General features: G+C 30.0%; 1 protein-coding gene across 1 annotated transcript; it reads left to right on the top strand.

The window, feature by feature from the left end:
- The first annotated feature begins 1,005 nt into the window (after positions 1 to 1,005).
- Positions 1,006 to 15,287, top strand: LOC111634931 (diphthine methyl ester synthase-like). Its single transcript, XM_023379766.1, has 8 exons — positions 1,006 to 1,233; positions 3,544 to 3,604; positions 6,254 to 6,317; positions 7,420 to 7,528; positions 8,385 to 8,505; positions 8,580 to 8,619; positions 14,495 to 14,607; positions 15,061 to 15,287. Exons 1-8 carry the CDS (start codon positions 1,099 to 1,101, stop codon positions 15,285 to 15,287), a joined length of 870 nt encoding a protein of 289 aa, XP_023235534.1. The 5' UTR covers positions 1,006 to 1,098.
- Positions 15,288 to 18,662: the final 3,375 nt, after the last annotated feature.

Below are 18,662 nucleotides of genomic sequence, written 5' to 3'. Positions count from 1 at the left end.
TCTGTTAAGCTTTTGTTTAAGTAATATTCCGGCTCTTTCGTCAGGGTTTTGTTGATGTCCCCAATTCCCTAATCGCTTAATTATTTAACTACTACTTAAGTAGAAATAAATCGAAACCGGTTACTTTGTACTCGAATATTTGTAGTCTCGGGAAAAAAGTGGAAAGACAAATTTTTATGACAAACGGATACATAAATCGTAAATTTAAGGAAAATAAATTCTAGAGCTTTTTCCGTACCTGGCGCATCTCTCATTCATTAAATTTAGTTGTAAATGACGCTGTCGAAGTAACAGTTAATTTTTTAACATTGTACAAGAATTGTACACGTTTTTTTCTACATTCCCTTATAGATGGGACGTACGAAATCGTAATATCACCGGTTTAACATCGAAATCCGCGAGTAATATAAAATCGGAATAAATATATCAAATATTTTAACGGATTTTTTTAAACTCCCGTCACCTATACGGAAAACTATCGTAAAAACATACGGGTAAATTCTTATCGGTCGGGTTAAGTTATAAATCTACTCGCGATTCGCGTAATCGGCACTACTGCGTGCCGGAAATCGTTGGAAAAGTCGGAAAAATAATATAGTACTTTACAACAGTGTAGTATAGAAATTTGTAATAAGATACGTAATGCGGTTATAATAAAATATTGCGCGATTATTTTCGTATAATTAAAATTAATATGTATTTATTTTTTAGTAAATACAAGAGAAGCGGCGCATCCATCGCTTCTAATGACGGCACGCCACTGTGATATACTGTATAATTTTAAATATTTTGATAAAAATAACGAACAATAGTCATCTTTTAACGCTATATTATAAATATTGACTATTAGACAAAAGACAAATTTGACGTTCAATAAACGAACAGTAGCAAATTTCGTCCGTAATAAATTAATTTTGACTGTGGTGTAAATACACGACAGTACAGTCAGAATTAGCTTCTTGACGTCACGCAGTAGCGACATCTCGTGGTAAAAAACAGAACTACGGCGACGGAATTGTGTTGTGTATAAATCCGCCAGAGAGCGGGCAAACGAGCACGTGTTTTGTTGCGAGTAAATTTCAAGTTGTTTAATTAACAATGCTGTTTCTTGTCGGTTTGGGATTAGGAAATGCGGAAGATATTACGATCAAGGGATTAGAAATAGTAAAGAAAGCTGATAGAGTGTATTTAGAAGCTTATACTTCTATTTTAACTGTAGGAAAAGAAGAATTGGTAATTATATTTATTAGTTTAAATTGGGAACGATATACATTGTGAACCTTTGTTCAAATGGCACTCACCAGCGAAATTTTAAATGTAATGATATATTTATATATTTAGTCATAAAAGTCTATACAGTCGACCCCCCATAACTGTTGATTATTCTGTTTTATATGAATTCCATATTGTACGAGTCACTTAGATTTTACAAATATATGAGCCGTTCATGTATTTGTAAAATCTAAGTGACTCGTACAACATGGAATTCATATGAAACACAATAATCAACAGTGTTATAGGGGGGTCGACGACTTATCGCAGTCAAACCCTGTTACAGTAGAACCTCGAAAACTCGGCCTAATGCGGACCGAAGGGTGGCCGAGTTTGTGAAAATGCCGGGTTATCGGGAATGGGGTTAAAAAAGGATAAGTATGCGTGTTTCCTCAGAAAATACTGTACTGTACTTGTATGTATTGTTTACTTGAGAATATAACAGAGAATAAACTGCCCAAATACCCTTAAACAAAGGAAAAGTACGTCCTTTATGAAGGCATAGAGCCTTTACTACATGAAAATGAAAATTAATGAATACACTGTGTACAGTAATTTACCTGATAAGACAGACCTCAGAAAAATACTTTATGAGAGCTTTTATACTTTTATAAAGCTGTCTATAATGAAAATTAATTAACTAAGGATTTTTTTGCCCTGCCAGGGTGTGGCCGAGTTATCCGGAGTGCCGGGTTATCGAGAGCCGAGTTTTCGAGGTTCTACTGTAATATAAAATTGAACAGACTTACAAATTGACATTTTGTATTAACAGCAGTTTTTAACATTGAAATGTGTATCGTCTGTCCTCCTGATCACAATTCTATTTTGCTTTAACATGGACTTTGCATAAACAGATAACATATGATATTAGTGGAGTTTAACTGTCAGACCTCTCAACCATCCACATAGACTGTCTGCTTTTCGAGAGTTCTGTCTGAGTGTCTTTAGCAGACATATTGACAGAACTGTCAGAACAGAATAAGTTTGGCATTTGTCCACTTTTTTGCCAATGATTCCAATTTCTGTTTTCTTACAATTATTGCTTTTTGGATAATTTTCTTTTCATGTATACAAATCCACTTATTATTATTTTTTCTTTTTGTTGTTGATTGTTGATATTCTTCAATTAAGTGTTGTATATATTTTTTTTTTTTTTTTTTTTGAGCTGTCAAAGAAATCAAAAGAAAAAAATATATGGCGGACAGACTAATGACAGTAATAAAAAAATTTTTTTATTGCCAGCTTTTAAGTGCATATACTAAATAAATTGTATTTGTTGTGTATGGTACTCATTTCTACTTTTAATTTTTGTAATATTGCATAAAATAAAAATATAATGGAAAGGGAGAACAATTTGCTGGTACAAAAATATTGGGGGGATATGTCTGCTCTGTCTCATATGAATAGGCTGACCATACATAACATTTTGAATAGGACAATATTGTTTATTTTTGTTCTGTCCTGGCTCTCCTCTCATTTTAATAAAATTTTCACTTTTGACCTATTTTTGAAAGTTAAGAAATTAGCTCTCTGGTTTGTACATTGTATTATAAATTCATGATTTATTAGAAAATGTTCATTCTGCATTGACGACACTTATAATGAATTTGAATGGATATTGCTGGGGAAGAAATGGCATGAAACATAGCTTACAGAATGGTTACAACAAATTTAAGGAACATATTACAAGAACAGAAGCAGACGAAATTCAACAATTTGATTAATGAATTAATGAATGCTAATAATGACAATAGTAACAAAACATTAGTAGAAATTGAACGAGGAAAAAATCAATGTAGCTGATAGATGGATCAAAATAATGAAATGTACAAAAAGAATCTTGATTTCCAAGATTTTAATGATTTTATAAAATTAACTATTTGTTTTTCAGGAAATACATCTTCTACAGAAAAAATATTTTCACCAATGAATTCATTTGGTCAAAAGAGAAGTTGAAATTAAACATTGAAGCCATGAAAGGAATACTAATTTTAAAGCAAAACATTTGTTAAGATTTATTGATAAAAGTTATCTTGATTGTTAATTTAACATTTAAAAACATTTTCTGTTCAAATATCGTATTTAAAATATTTAATTAAATATTTCAAATTATACAGTTTTCAAAACAAAATATTTTTAAGTTATAAAATAACATAGATAATCAGTTGTTTTATCTAACTTTATATTTAATATGGAAATTATTAAATAGTATACTTATTATATAAACATTATAATTATACAAAAGTTTTTTAAATCTTAAAATATTTCTAGGAAAAGTTTTATGGAAAAGAAATAATTTTAGCTGACAGAGAAATGGTTGAACAAGAATCAGGTATGTTTTAATAAATATTTTTAATAGACAAATAGTATTTCGAAGTCCATACCAACTTATATATAATACTAGATGTACGCATTGTCAGATGGTGTTAAAAACTTTTTATAATGCAAGTACTTTCAACAATACAAAATTTTTGTAGTGACATTCCATTTTATATTCATTAGCCTGATGATGACAATTTTGTATCCTTGAAAGTACTTATTTTATAAGAAGATTTTAATGCCACCTCACAGTGCATACATCTAGTACTAAATATTTTTATTATATTACTAAAGTTACATTAAGACAAAATAAAACTATTTAATCTAGATCTAATATCCTTTAACTAACTAAATAAGACTATTACTTTTCCAAGAGCATTTTTGCATTTTACATGGTATAAAAAAATATATGGTTAGTCAATATGTAATTTCAATGATTTCTCTAACAGTTTGTTTACAATTCAATAATAAAAAGTATAATGTGCAGTACTTTCGGCATGCATAAAAGATGCAGCTTGAAATTGTATCCATTTTTATTATGGACCACTCAGCTCAATATTGCTCACTCCACATAATCAAAGCATCACTAAGCATGACAAAAAATAATATGATGAATCATTAACAATGAATTGCGTGATAAAATGTCTGATGCAGGGGTCGGTAATCTGTGCCTCCAGAACTGCATGAAACTTTTTAAGAATGTTTTTGCAGCCCTTGACATCATTTTTTCATATGCAGAATGTCTCCATTGATTAAATAGTAAATTACTACATTTTTGAAAATTATTTACTGTAAGATATCTATATAGGCCACAGATAAAAATAACAAAATGTGATATTTTTTCATTGATGACCATTTATTTTTCTTTTGCAGAATTAGTTTCCAGGAGCTCTAATTTGAAAGCAATTACGTCTAAGAAACCTTTTTTCACTGCATATAACCATTACTACTGATCAAAAGCTTGTAAAGCAGCATAGCTGTTTAAATTCGTGGAGTTTTATGACTTAGTGACCTATCTGGATTTGATCCCAGGTCCCTCAGAGCAATAGGCTACAGTACCATCTTAATCACTGTTTTCCTAACAGTAAAATTAAAAATTGTCATAATAATTTTAGAATTTTTAAGGTTATTAAATTTTTATTACAGAGTAATAAAAAAAATATTGTGCATAATTTAGTAAAAATATTCTTGAAAATTAGTAATTTTCTTTCAACAATGTAATATATATTATGAAAAGATGGATGTCATTGAATTAATAATTTCATCAAAAATTCTAATGATCATAATATGTTCTAAAAAAATAAAAAATCATTTTAATAATTAAATATATTTCTCAAAAAAGTTTCTGGAAATAAATTTTTAATTTTCATTTTCCCACCAATAGTGTAGTTAATGTATAATTATTGATAGATCCTAATTTTAGCTCAGGAGTTAGAATTGTTGTGATCTTTCATTGCAACAGATTACAAATACATTTCTGTGATCTCTCAGCTGTATTTGCTAGAGCCCTTTGGGCATGAACCATTCTGGTAACACAGAGACTGGATGTCATTGTGGAAAATAACACATGGCAATATTTTTTGTTTTGATTATTCAAATGAGTAAGTTTACAATTAGCTTTACAGTTTCATTTGCAATGTGTATTATTTATGGCCAGTTCATATCCCAGAGTGATAAAAGTAGCACTATATGATGTGTGTAGTGCAGGGGTATTCGACCTTTTGTCTTCCTTAGGACACATTTGAATAAAAAAATTTGTTTCAGGCTACACATAAGCTATAAAACTATATATAAAGGTTACACGAGTAGATTTGCTGTTCTTAGCCGAAACAAACAATGAAATAATTTATGTAGCCAAGTTAAATTTCTGTTCAAAAAGTAGCTAATGTGTCAAATTAAAAAAAAGTTGTCCATTTTGACACAAAATAGTCAAATCTTTTCATTTGAGGTATAGTACCAGTACATAATATGCATATAGTTTATGATGACAGCCATCTTAACATTTGTCTTCAGCACTTGTGATTCTCGCTGCACTCGCACTACAGTGGCTAACTTGAAGTGGAAATAGCTTAATTGTCAAGTAACAAAGTGACTAAGCAGCTTAACTAGGAAATGTGCCCAATTTTTAAAGACTCTTTAATGGCATCTTTTGACAGTTTTTTATAATAAATATTAAAATGTGAATTTCAAAAAGTAAAAATAAGTACATAAAAATTGCAATGTTTTAAGGAAGTTGCGATTTTATGTTAGGCTGCATTCATTACATCTCTGGGCCACATGTTACCTGCAGACTGCAGGTTGGACAGCCCCGGTGTAGTGGAAACCATATGTATTTTTTAATTTACAGTAATAGTATACTTATTATATAAACATTATAATTATANCATTAAAAATATATGAATTATAAAATATTTAGACATAAAGTATAATGTTAAAACATTAATGATTTTTTTGTTTATATACAATAATATAAAATGGTAAATATTATTTATACATTAAATAAATTTATATATTCAATTAATCAAACTATTTTATTGTAAATTTTATTTTTATAATAATGAAAAGTGATATATATTGTATGTAAATAGTATTTAGTTGTTTGCAATTTATAATTCTAATTTTTTTATTGTTTATATATATATTATTTTGTTTTTCTCTTCAGATTCTATATTAGAACAAGCAAAATCATTAACTGTTGCATTTTTAGTGGTTGGAGATCCATTTGGGTAAATATGTATGATTTATATAAAATATTAAAATTTAATAATAATAATTATAAAATTACTTTTGTTATAGGTAACTTGTATTATTTTATATCAATTCAAAAAATGTTTAAAAATAATTTCAAACATTTTTTCTTGTTATATTGTAATCTTTTTCATACTTTAACACAGTCATTAAACAAAATACGTAAATGTTTTTAAAAAAGTACAGGTGCTCCCCTAATAATGAACAGATTAGGTTTCCAAGATTTTGTCTTAAGTCGAAAACTAATCTATAAAGTACTTTGGTATAGAGAAATATTACACATAACATCAACAAACAATCAAATGACATCTCTTCCTTTAAATTATGATATTCACTACTCCTACATTCTTTTTTAAACATACTTAACCTGATAATAGCAAAAGTTATCAAAACATTTGTTTCTCACTATATATTATATATTTTTTCATTTTTTTTGTTTTCTTTTCAGAATAACCACTTATTATTAATGTTTTATTCTTTACTGTACTTAATAGAATACATTACACTCATTTTCCACTTGATGCTTTTTAGTAGCAAGTGTTTCAAACATGGTTTTTTTTAATCTAACACAGTTTTATAATGTTTAGTTTAGTTTAGTTTCCATAGTAATAGAACAACTTTTTTGCATTTATCTCCACTGCTAGATTTACTTGTGTATTTTGGATGCACTAATTGTAAAAGTTTATAAAAATTGCAAACAATAGCAATAAATCCTGTTACTCTATTACTACATTACTAACTTTGACAACACATCACAAGCAGCAATGGAACTTCAGAATTCGTGTGAAAACAAAAAATGATGATCTGCATTAGAAATAAGCCCAGATTAATTATTTATTAAAAATTTATTATTTATTACTGCCAAAGACTCACTTCAATGTCACTCTACGAGCAGCGAGAGAACTTCAGAATCCACAAAATTTTTTAAATTTTAGGCATACGGTACATCAAACTATTGTCAGCTGAACATTTATAAGTAGGGGAACACCTGTATACGAAAATTAACTCAGTTATCATAAATAAACGTAACATAAATAAGCTTTGCATAATAATACATTTTTAAATATTAATTTATTTTAGGGCCACAACACATACAGATTTAGTTCTGAGAGCTGTAGAATCTAAAATTCCATATAAAGTTGTACATAATGCTTCTATATTAAATGCTGTAGGTTGCTGTGGCCTTCAGGTAACATTAAAAATTATAAATAAATTGAAAGTATTAAGTATTTTTGCAGTTAATACAGTGAAACCTTCATTCATCGCTTTTGTCAGGAGACTAAAGAAAACTATTGCTACAGGAAATATATAGATATAGGACACATACAAAATGAGAGGGGGGAAAAAAAAACAATCACATTTGCTTGTATGTATTTACTAAATCAAAAATATATATCAATGATATTTTTTCCACTGCCAAGTCAAATCTGCATTATTTCTTTTTTAAAAAGTCATTCATTTTCATTTAGTATTATTTTTCCTTTCAAATTGGTCAGATAAACTTTCAATATTCATGATGTTTGCTGTTCCAGTAATGCCATGAGCATACAAAAATACTCTCTTGGGCTTTGTTGCATTAAATGCCTAGGTAAAACTCAGCATTGATTCAGACTTAGCTTTATTGTCATCATCTTTACCACTTTTTCCTCTTTAGCTCATTATCTTACAGGTAAGACACATGCAAGGTTGCACAGCAAACTCTACAGTCTAAATTACTACTAGCAATACTGCATTTCAGAAACATTAACTGCTGTTACTAGTATCAATATGTACTAATGTTTGTGTGTGTATTGTATTTCTCTTTCTTAAAAATGATTAGTTAGAATTCATTTTTATCAGGACTAAAAATTTTGATCAATAGATGTGGGAAAATGATAAACTGAGAAATGACTGATACGGATTTAATTTCCACAGTTTAAATACAATTTGTTTAAGGATCCTAGAAATTGAAGAATGTTTCCAGGAAAGTGATATATTTGAGAAAAATGGATTGAGGTTTCACTGTATTTAATATATCAAAAAATGTATAATTGTTTATTTTACAGCTTTATAATTATGGAGAAACAGTTTCAATTGTATTTTGGACTGAAACATGGAAACCAGATAGCTTTTATGATAAAATAGAAGCCAACAGAAAAAGAGGATTACATACACTATGTCTCTTAGGTCAATATTTTAAATAATCTTTATAGTTTTAAAATTACTTAAATATCAATTTTTTTTCTTTCTTTTATTTTTAGATATTAAAATGAAAGAACAATCAATTGAAAATTTAATGAGGTATGACTATATTATAATTTGCAGTGAGTTTAAAAATAATTATCATGTTAATAAACTCTGATTTTATAATTATGAATTATTTTATATACCTATAATGAAGCTTTTTATATTAATCAAAAGCTTCATTATACAAGGTCTGTTCAAAAAGTTTCGGACCTTTGGTCGGCAAAAATAAATTTATTGACTTTGAGGTACAAAACCCTAATCCCCTTCAAAGTAGTCTCCTTGGTAATGTATACACTTCTCCCAGCGTTCCTGCCATTGCTGGAAACACTGCTGGAACGCATCTTTTGGAATGGTTATCAGCCGGTCCGTCGCATTTCGCATGATGTCTTCTCTCGACTAAATTTGGGTTCCTTTTAGCGGCATTTTCAGCTTGAGAAATAGCCAAAGGTCACACGGAGCCATGTGGAGAGAGTACGGAGCGTGACGAACCACAGGAGTATTGTGTTTGGCGACGAAAGCCCGAATCAGATGCGCAGAATGGGCGGATGCGTTATCACGATGGAGCTGCCAAGTTTTGATCGACCACAGATCCCATCGTTTGCATCGCACTGTATCGGAAAGACGACGAAGGACCTCCTGGTAGTACTCCTTTGCGATGGTTTGGCCTTGTGGTGCGTACTCACGACACACCACCCCACGAGAGTCGAAAAAACTGTCAACATGACCTTTGATGTTGCTGCGGACCTGCCACGCTTTTTTTGGCCTCGAGGATCTTCCCCGAAAGCCTGCTGAATCTTGCGAATGGTTTACGCTTGGGTATCGGCAAGGTTTTTGGCAAAATTTGATGTAATATCGCTGCTCACGTTGTTCAGTCATTTTCCAGCTTAGTGAAATCCGACGAGAGCGCACTACATGACCTCACTCATACGCCGATTGCCAACGACTGACGTTTCCTGCAGGCGGGAAAAAATTCAGGGCTGTGCATGACTGTCCCCTCCACAACTCCACCGAAGGAGGCCTCTCGCGCATCATTGGTTTACGCGGAAAAAAAAAACGGTCCGATACTTTTTGAACAGACCTTGTAGATATATTAATTATCTGTTATAGATAATTAAGTTACAAACAAAATTAATTTTATATTCATTCTTAATAGAATAATTTGTATTGTAAACAGTGGTTTTTTTCCTTACAAATTAATCAACAAATTTATATACTCTTATTTGTATGTTATGCAAAAGTCAACAAAAAAAGCAAAGATTTATAAGTGTATGTTTTGATAGAAGAAAATATTAAACTATATAAGGTTTGGTGATAAATGTAATAAGAATTTTGCTATTATATTTGCTATGTTACACAGCAGTATCAAGTTTGATAAGCAGGATTTGACAAGTTTTGCTTGCATATATGGAAACATTCTTTCATATGTTAGACACACAAAATTTTATGCTGTTTATTGTTTTGTTGTTATTTTTTGACATGCAGTTAGTTTTTGAAATGTGTTGGAAAAAATGAGTGATATGAACAAATAACTGTGATTGAATTTCTTGTGAAATTTGGCAAAAATCCATCAAATATTGCAGCAATAATGTTTGTTGAAAACACTTATATTAAAATTGAATCAAGATGGAATGAAAATCAGTTAACAACAAAAAAGATGGTTGCTGTTCACCTCTCAATCTAACAACTATTGAACATGTATGCACTGGTTTTATATGATGAGTGACTGATATTATGAATATTCTCTGCTAAGCTCTATATTAATAAAATTGTTCATCCCATACTATATAAAATTTAGCCTTGCAAATATCTCTGAAAAAAATTGTTTCCAAACTATTCACTTTGGAACAGAAGAAATCATAATCATTGATTAATTGTTTGAAGCAGATTGAAGATGAAAAAGAGAGATGATTGTTTCAGGTGAAACTTGGCTGTTATAGTATGACATGAGATTAAGAAACAGAGCAAAGAGTGGATGAAGGTGAAGTGCAACTACATAAAACTCTAATGTAAAAATGCTGATTATCTAGAAGAAGGTGTTGTTTATCAGATAGAATGCACGTGTAACAACCCTAGTTTTTACGTTGGTGAAACAAAACGAAGATTAAAGATTTGACTGTCGGAACATCTGGCTGTCGTTAGGTTAAAAATTAGTAATTCTCCTGTCTTCCAACATTGTAATAGTAATAATTGTCAGATTAATACTAATAAATTAAAAATTATTTTTAAAGAAAAAAACAATGTAAAGCAAAAGGTAAAAGAACACTTCACTATAATTATGCAGAACAATAATGTAAATTTAATTACAGGAATGTTAACAGCAGAATGCTGGGAATTTTTTGTTAACTATATAAGTGGCTCTTTAATGAGTTGACTGTCAGAACGTAAACTGTGTACTGTAAGCCCCTACTGAAGAGGCCTTTGGCGAAGTGCATTTGGGAAGCTTGTTCGTAATGTAAATAAAAGTTTTTTCTCTGCAAACTATTTTCTTTCTTTTTATACCTTTTTAACTTTTTTTTTGAAAATTTTATAGTCATTATTGGCTTAATGTTTTAAAATTTGAAGTTATATTTGAAGTTATTGTATTCTCCAAAAGTCAGAAGAGAAAGAAAAATATAATTTTTTCGTATTTTACATTTATGTAAGAAGAAAAAGGGCTGATTATCTATTTTTTTACACATCTGTGGTGCTGTGTACAAGGAATTTGCTCCAGATAGTCAAATAGACAATGAAAACTTTTATCTCAGTTTGCTGATTATTTGAAAGCATATGTCTATTTATTCCAAGTTGGTGAAAAGAAAATGGATTCTCCATCACAATAATGTGTCTGCTCATTCTTTAATTATGCATGAGTTTTTGCATCAACATTCGTTATACAGCTCAGATATCACTCTGATTAAATTTTTCTCTTTCATAATTGAAAGTCCCAATGAAAATAGATAATTTTGAGTCAGAGGATGACATCTGCCTCAAAAGCTACAGCAACTGACGGCTAAAAGAAGTCAGTTTTTCCAAAGCTATTATGTATAATGAAAAGGTATTTTGTATTCATCTAATTAATTATTCATTGCCAAACATCCTATTTTACAATGATTGATACTAGTGTTGTAACGAATAGTATATTCGGCCTCAGGCTGAATACCGAATATTCGGCCAGGAGCGTGGCCGAATAGCCGAATATTCGGCCAAACTATTCGGCTTGATTAACACACATACGAAAATTGGCGCGCAAACCGCATTATGGCAAGGATCCTGCTCTCTATTGGCCCATTGTCACTACGCTTCGCCAATCATGTTAATTCTTGGCAGTTGCAGCCGACAGACAAGAGTGTCATGGAAGTATGTGATAAAAGATGATATCAAATGACCTACACTTGTAAATAACGGAAAAAGAACAGAGAAGGACCGTGAAGTGAAAATGTGAAAATAAATATGAAATTGAGTTGATAACATAATCGAACAAGTCGAGGCAGCTTATTGGCACGAAAATTGCGCCTGTCAATGCCAAACAATTGTTGTCATAGACTTCGGAAAGCTAAATGCTTGTAATGAAAGTCACTTAGCGTGCATGGGAGAAAGCCTGGGGCCGTTCGGGCTATCAAGCTGTCTCGAATCCGTGAAATCATAACTGTGACTTATATCGACGTCCTATCTGTCTCTTTTCTCCGTTATCACCAGGCTGAGTCATGTAATTGTAAAATGGGAACTCTACGACGGAAAAGTGACGAATCGAAAGTATTGTGAGCACGTATTATGATGTATGCACAGGCATACATGGATTAGAGCGATAGAGGTAAGAGAAAGGGAAGAGCAAAGACGAGCGCTTAAAAAGAAGGATAGGCAGGGTCAGACCCTCAGATGTGCGACGATTCTCGAATAGGTGTGTATGTGTGCTGATCTTTGTAATTATAAATTGTGAATACATGTGACTAATATTATTTTCTTTTTTATTTTGTGCATGTTACAAGTTATAAATAAATATAAACAAACAACACTAACCCAGTAACATTAAATCTAAATACCAAAATGATTAATTTACTTTGTTTTTGTTATTTATTACTCCTGTTTTTAGGTATTCGGTATGCGGCCGAATAGTGATTAAATATTCGGTATTCGGCTGAATAGTGAAAAATAGGCCGAATACCGAATAGTAACCGAATATTTGTTACATCACTAATTGATACACTTAAATGTTTGCATATCATATAGTTTCACAAACATATTAATTTTAGGATATAATTATTAAATTTACTTATTTTATTGGAAAATAATTTATATTTTAAATATATTGACATAAACCATAGAAAAATCTGTATTAATAACCTCTTGCAAGTTTCTGATCAGTTAATTCATATGATTCTCTTTTTAAGCTTGAATTATTAGTAATGTGCCTTTTTTTACATTAAAATAGACATGAATTGTCTAAATGTTTTGTGAGTTTAAAAAATATTTAATCAAATGCTATGAAGTTTGCCTATTCTATATGTCAGTTCAGCAGTTTTCGATAGAGCATTTTAGACTAAATAATTAATCAACAAACTGCAAAATTTACTTTTATTTATATGAAATAAATAAAAGTAATTCTTTGTCATGCTCAACAAATAAAAGAATAATTATTTAAACTGAATAATTATCACTGGATTAAATTTGGACTCATTAATATGGTTAATTAATGATTAAATAAACTAATTTGGTCAAAAGATAGGCAATTATCAGGTTGTATAGGTGAAATTTAGAGTTTGATTTTTTCAAGAAACAACTGGAAAAAATGTTCCACAGCATTTGATATGGATATATAAGTTGAGTAGCCATTTCATGACATATTTCATTCAAAATAGACATATCAGTAATGTCTGAATATATGACTTTTGAAAGAACACATTTTTTTGCTGTTGCTCTATCACGTAAAGTGATCACAATGCAACAAAGGCTCATGATTTCATCTGCAAGGCATTTGGCGAGGACACAGTCAACAAACAGACCTGCTATAATAGGTTCAAGAATTTCAAGGATGGAGATTTCTCACTTTAAGATGAACTCATCCGGGCAGCAATTCCAGCATTGATGATGACATTTTCCTGCAACTGATAGATGATAATCATGATTGACCATCAGAGAATTAGTGCAACAACTTGAGTGTTTCCATAAACTCCAAAAATTGACAAAATCTGATACCACCATTACAACATGCCAACACCTAGAGCAAAGATGACTTTAGATAAGCTAGTCAATCTGGGCTGGAAGATTCTGCCTCAGCCCAGACTTTCTGTCAACTGATATCATCTATTTTCCACCCTGCAGAACCATATTGCCAATATACAGTTCAATTACAATATCTCTGTGAGAACACCACTATAGACTTTCTTAAAGAAAAACTCCAGTCATTGTATGCTCACAGGATTGAAAGTTTGCAGCAAAGAAGGTGAGATGTGATTGATATTGATGGTGATTACCCTACAAGACTGTACTGTAATTGTTGTTGAGTTAATTGTCAATAAAGTTTTCTTCAAAATGTCTAAATTTCACCTTTAATTTAAATATGTTAAATATTATGCTTTAAGTCCTTCTGTTTTCCATTATTAATTCCTTCATTACTAATATCTTTTAGGACTATAATATCTCTAAGTTTGACAAGCTCTAAGAATAATAGTAACAAAATAATTAATTAAATATGGGAATCTAACTGCCTACAATTTGGTCAGATTACTTTGCTTAATCATTAATTATCTATATTATAGTCTGAATGTAGGCTAGTGATAGTTATTTGTTTTAAAGTATTATTTTAGTATCTTTGATGAGTTAATTTTTTTAAGAAAGAATAATTAAGAAATTATAATAAGTTTTATTAGATATTAAAAATAGTTATAGTGAAGTTAAATTAAAAGTTTTAAGAAATAGAAACCATTTATGAAAATACTTAATTTTATTTTAGAGGTAAAAAAATATACGAACCTCCACGTTTTATGACTGTAAATCAAGCTGCTGAACAGCTACTGGAAATTATTGAAAGAAAACTAAAGGCAGGCTGCTCTGAAATGGATCTTGGTAAGTAATTGATAAGTCAAATATTTTTAATCGGTCAAATTTTAATGTTGATCTGATGATTAAATTATATAAATGTTTTTTTTTTTTGTAAAATTTTCCGCAAATTATATTTTTACTTTTTTCATCGATGTCTTATTCTCTCTAAATCCAGTATTTATAGCGATGTGATACAATTTCATAACCAGATAAAGGAATAATTTCCTGATCTGCAGTTACAGATTAGCAAATTATTCTTTCATATGGATATGGAATTACCTACTTATAACTCTGATATTGTCAGTCAAATTTAGTTATCTTCAGAAATAAATAGAAAATAAATTCAAAATGGTTTATTTGTTTAAAAACTTGTAATACATCTGAAAGTATATATAAAATAAATAATTACAAATACATGCTTTTGTTTACTTAAAAAATTATTTTTGAAAAATAAATTTTTAACATAATTTTTTAAAGCTTACGATAAAGAGACCATTTGTGTTGGCATTGCCAGATTGGGCTCAGAAAATCAGAAAATCTTAACTTTGAGTCTTGAAAATATGAAGAAAGCAGAGTTAGGTGATCCTTTACATTCACTTATCATTACAGGAAATTTACATCCATTGGAATTAGATATGTTAAAAATATTTGCTGATGATCAAAAATGGTTTGAACTTGCAGTTGAAAAATATGTACATCAATAAATTTCTATTATTTTCTATATTTAATGTATATTTTCTTTTTAAATAAATTTCTTGTATATATAGTATGATTGTGATTTATGCTAATTATGTTCCTGAAACAGATATGTAATTGAAGACTTGCACAAACTGTTACATTAAAAAAATTCAGAGAGAGATTCTGTGAATGTACTACATACATAATCATTAATTAATATACATAATCAGTTTATTTTATGTAGATAAATTAAAAGAATTTTTTAAACAATTGGCATAAAGAAGATAAAATTAAAGTTGTACAACTTTTGTAAATACTACAAGGTGTGTCAAAGTGAAGAAAAACTCAGTTGCAGTTTGTTGCCCAGTCGTGCCTCCATAGATACACCACTGCAGCAAAACAAAAAAATAAAAACAACAACAACAGACTCTACAGGAACTCTACAGAAAATATGCAAAAATTGCTATAATTTTTGGTTTTTGGGTTGATACTTGTAAATAATAATGATTTTCAAAAAGAAATCACTTATATAATGAGAAGTTATTTATTGTGAAATCATCGTAATGCCAGGCTGCGGTTTTTCTCTCCACCTTAAATTAATAGTGGTTTGTAGTGGCCCTGTACATAATACTTTTCCTTTAACAATAGAAGCATGCCCTCATCTATCTAACACCTTTCAGGGAAAATTTTTGAATTGAAATAATATGACTTCCAGTTTGCATTAGAAGCTCTTATATAGTTAATTGGGGCCGCCTGTCCCTAAGGTCCACGTATCTGGTCTCTCTCATCTTTCATCTAACTAACTCCGTTCTCAAGATTAAGGAAAGACAGACAACAGTGGAAATTTATGTCTACAATTTTTTCAAATTGCAGCCCAGTAAATAATGTAATAGAAACAAAGAACAAGCAATGAAAATATTTCATAGCAAAAAACAAAATAATGTATTGGGGGTTTGTGTGACCATGTTTAGCCATACCACTGATTTTAAATACAGTTATACAATTCATTATTCATTCTTTGCAATCTTTATTTTATGCATTATTTTTATTTTTCTGTTATATTAAAAATAAACCAAAATTTATTGCAGAATATTTAATATACAACAACAAGAAGATTTAATTTTAAATGAATTTTGAAATGCATTAAGTCATATGATATAGTGAAAACTATTTCAAATTCTTGTAAAACACATAGCAATAGACCTAAGCTATAAGCTAAATTAATCAGTCTATTTGGGAGAAATAAATGGAAATTTTGTCACAAAAAGACAAATGCCCACTTCGTGTTGTGTTGCATGTCGATGTACGAATAATAATCGAAAAGAAAATGGCAAGAAAAAGAATATCTTGCCATTTTTCTCGCATTCAAAATCCAGTTTATTATGATAATGGATTTGACTATTAAAGGAATGGCTTCAAATTAACCTATGAGAAGTACTCGTATTTATCCTACACATTTTGACAGGGAATGCTTCGTCTCATGAGCATTTGTCAAAAGGCAATTTTTGAAATACGATACAATGCAATTTTTACTAAATTAAAATTTAATAGTACAAATTAAAACGAAAAAGTATATTTTAGAAGAAAACAATGAAAAAATGGAAATTTAAAATGCCAATATTTTTAAAGTTTATAATAATTTATTTGTTTATTTACAACAAATTAAAAACTTATATAATAATATCATATCTATTTTATTTGATACATAAAAGTACATTTACAATTAAGCTATCCATTTTAAGAATGGATAGCTTAATTGTAAATGTAACCAACTACTAGTATTTTGTAGTTGGTTTACTAGTAGTTGGTTGTGACTCAATAATGGGCTGGCCTCATGGAGTTTTCTGGTTTTTCATGTCTAACACTTAGAGGCCAGTTTCCCAGAGAAAGTCCTCCAGCGAGATATTTCCATTGCAAGGAGATAAACCTGCACCATCAAATAAGCAAATCAGCTTATCACTCTTTAGCATTTAATGATGAAATGTGAGATATAGAGAGTAAGAAAACAATAATACGTAATTATTCTGTATTTGAGAATTACCATATTCAATTATAAGAATTTAGCTACTTAATAAGTTATATGAATTTTTATTTAAATTAAGCAGGATGCAGCAGATTAATCTGGCAGTTTTTAGATTAAAATAACATACAAGTTACATAATTGTGGTGAAATAATTTATCATCCTGCATTTAACATAGGATTTGTAAATAGTCACTTTGAATATTGTGTCTGTGAGATAGAGTCTGTTGTCAATGCATTCTTGCAGTCTAAAAACTGCATGTCTTTTTGCAACATTTCAGGAGGAATTGCTGCCTCTTCAACTCTGCCACTGTTCCCAGCGTGAGCCATTGCCTTATACTGTTGTCTGGTCAGTGGTGCATCCAGAGGAACCCCGGCACCCTGCAAAGAAAATGGAAAAAACTAGAAAAAGTTTCAAAAATCTTTTCCTAATTAAAGTTTAATCTTTATTTATACAGGTATACCTCAACTTACGTCGTTTCGAGTTACGTCATTCCCGATTATACGTCGTTTGTCAAAAAAGTATATGAAAAAATAAAAATCAAGTTTAAGTCATTTTATTCGACTTTACGTCTGTCCGCCACAAATACTGAAGTTGTAATATCACTAGAAAAATGTTTAAAGCACATAAAATCATATTAAAATATATACATTTACAAGTATATAGGCCCTACTGTATTTACAGTACATGCATTCGTAAATTTAGATTACTTTTTTCTGTACTATATTAAAAAGTAAAATTTATTTGTTTGTAAGCTTAAAATAGATTTTTGTTAACCATATATTATTAAAAATGCATTAATAAATAAAATACAGAACTGGGATTGGTAATTTATGGTTTAGCCTAGTGACAAGTAGATTTGGAGACAAGTAAATTCGACTTACGTCGTTTATCGACTTAAGTCGTTTTCCTGGAACCAATTACCGACGTAAGGCGAGGTATACCTGTATTATGTCGTGTCTTCTATTTCTATACATATTATTTATGAATTAGCGGTCACATAAGAAAATAATTTTATTGAATTCAGATTAAAAATTTTTTTATATGTTCAACTTGTCTCCTCCAAAATTAAATTTTAAGTACACCACTGATTCTGGCATTCAACATCATACTGGTGCAACTCCAGTTCAAGAAAGTTGTGAAACATTTCCATGTAAAAGTTGAATTTACTGTTACAGCTTTGCCTTCAAAGAATGGTCCAATCATTCCAAAATACGTTGCACTATACCAAGTAATAACGTTAACACTGTGTAAAGGATTCTCATAAAACAAAATGTGTAATTAATTTTACACTAATTTCAATTGTCACGTCCGGTGGTTTGTACCTGCCTCTGTCCCGCCAGACTGCATAAGAGCGCTCTGGCACTCCAGATTTTGTCA

The sequence above is a fragment of the Centruroides sculpturatus genome, unplaced genomic scaffold, assembly GCF_000671375.1.
Source record: "Centruroides sculpturatus isolate CEXI.00-Female unplaced genomic scaffold, Cexi_2.0 scaffold885, whole genome shotgun sequence".
In the NCBI taxonomy this organism is placed as follows: Eukaryota; Metazoa; Arthropoda; class Arachnida; order Scorpiones; family Buthidae; genus Centruroides; species Centruroides sculpturatus.
The sequence above is the reverse complement of the archived record's forward strand: the minus strand, read 5'-3'. Positions and strand labels throughout refer to the sequence as shown.

What these genes read in the sequence shown, in the direction of transcription:
- LOC111634931 (XM_023379766.1), top strand. Translation starts at nt 1,099, where the DNA reads ATGCTGTTTCTTGTCGGTTTGGGATTAGGAAATGCGGAAGATATTACG. An exon ending in GTGGTTGGAGATCCATTTGG is followed by an intron (nt 6,318 to 7,419) that starts GTAAATATGTAT and finishes AATTTATTTTAG; the next exon opens with GGCCACAACACATACAGATT. An exon ending in TAGGTTGCTGTGGCCTTCAG is followed by an intron (nt 7,529 to 8,384) that starts GTAACATTAAAA and finishes TTTATTTTACAG; the next exon opens with CTTTATAATTATGGAGAAAC.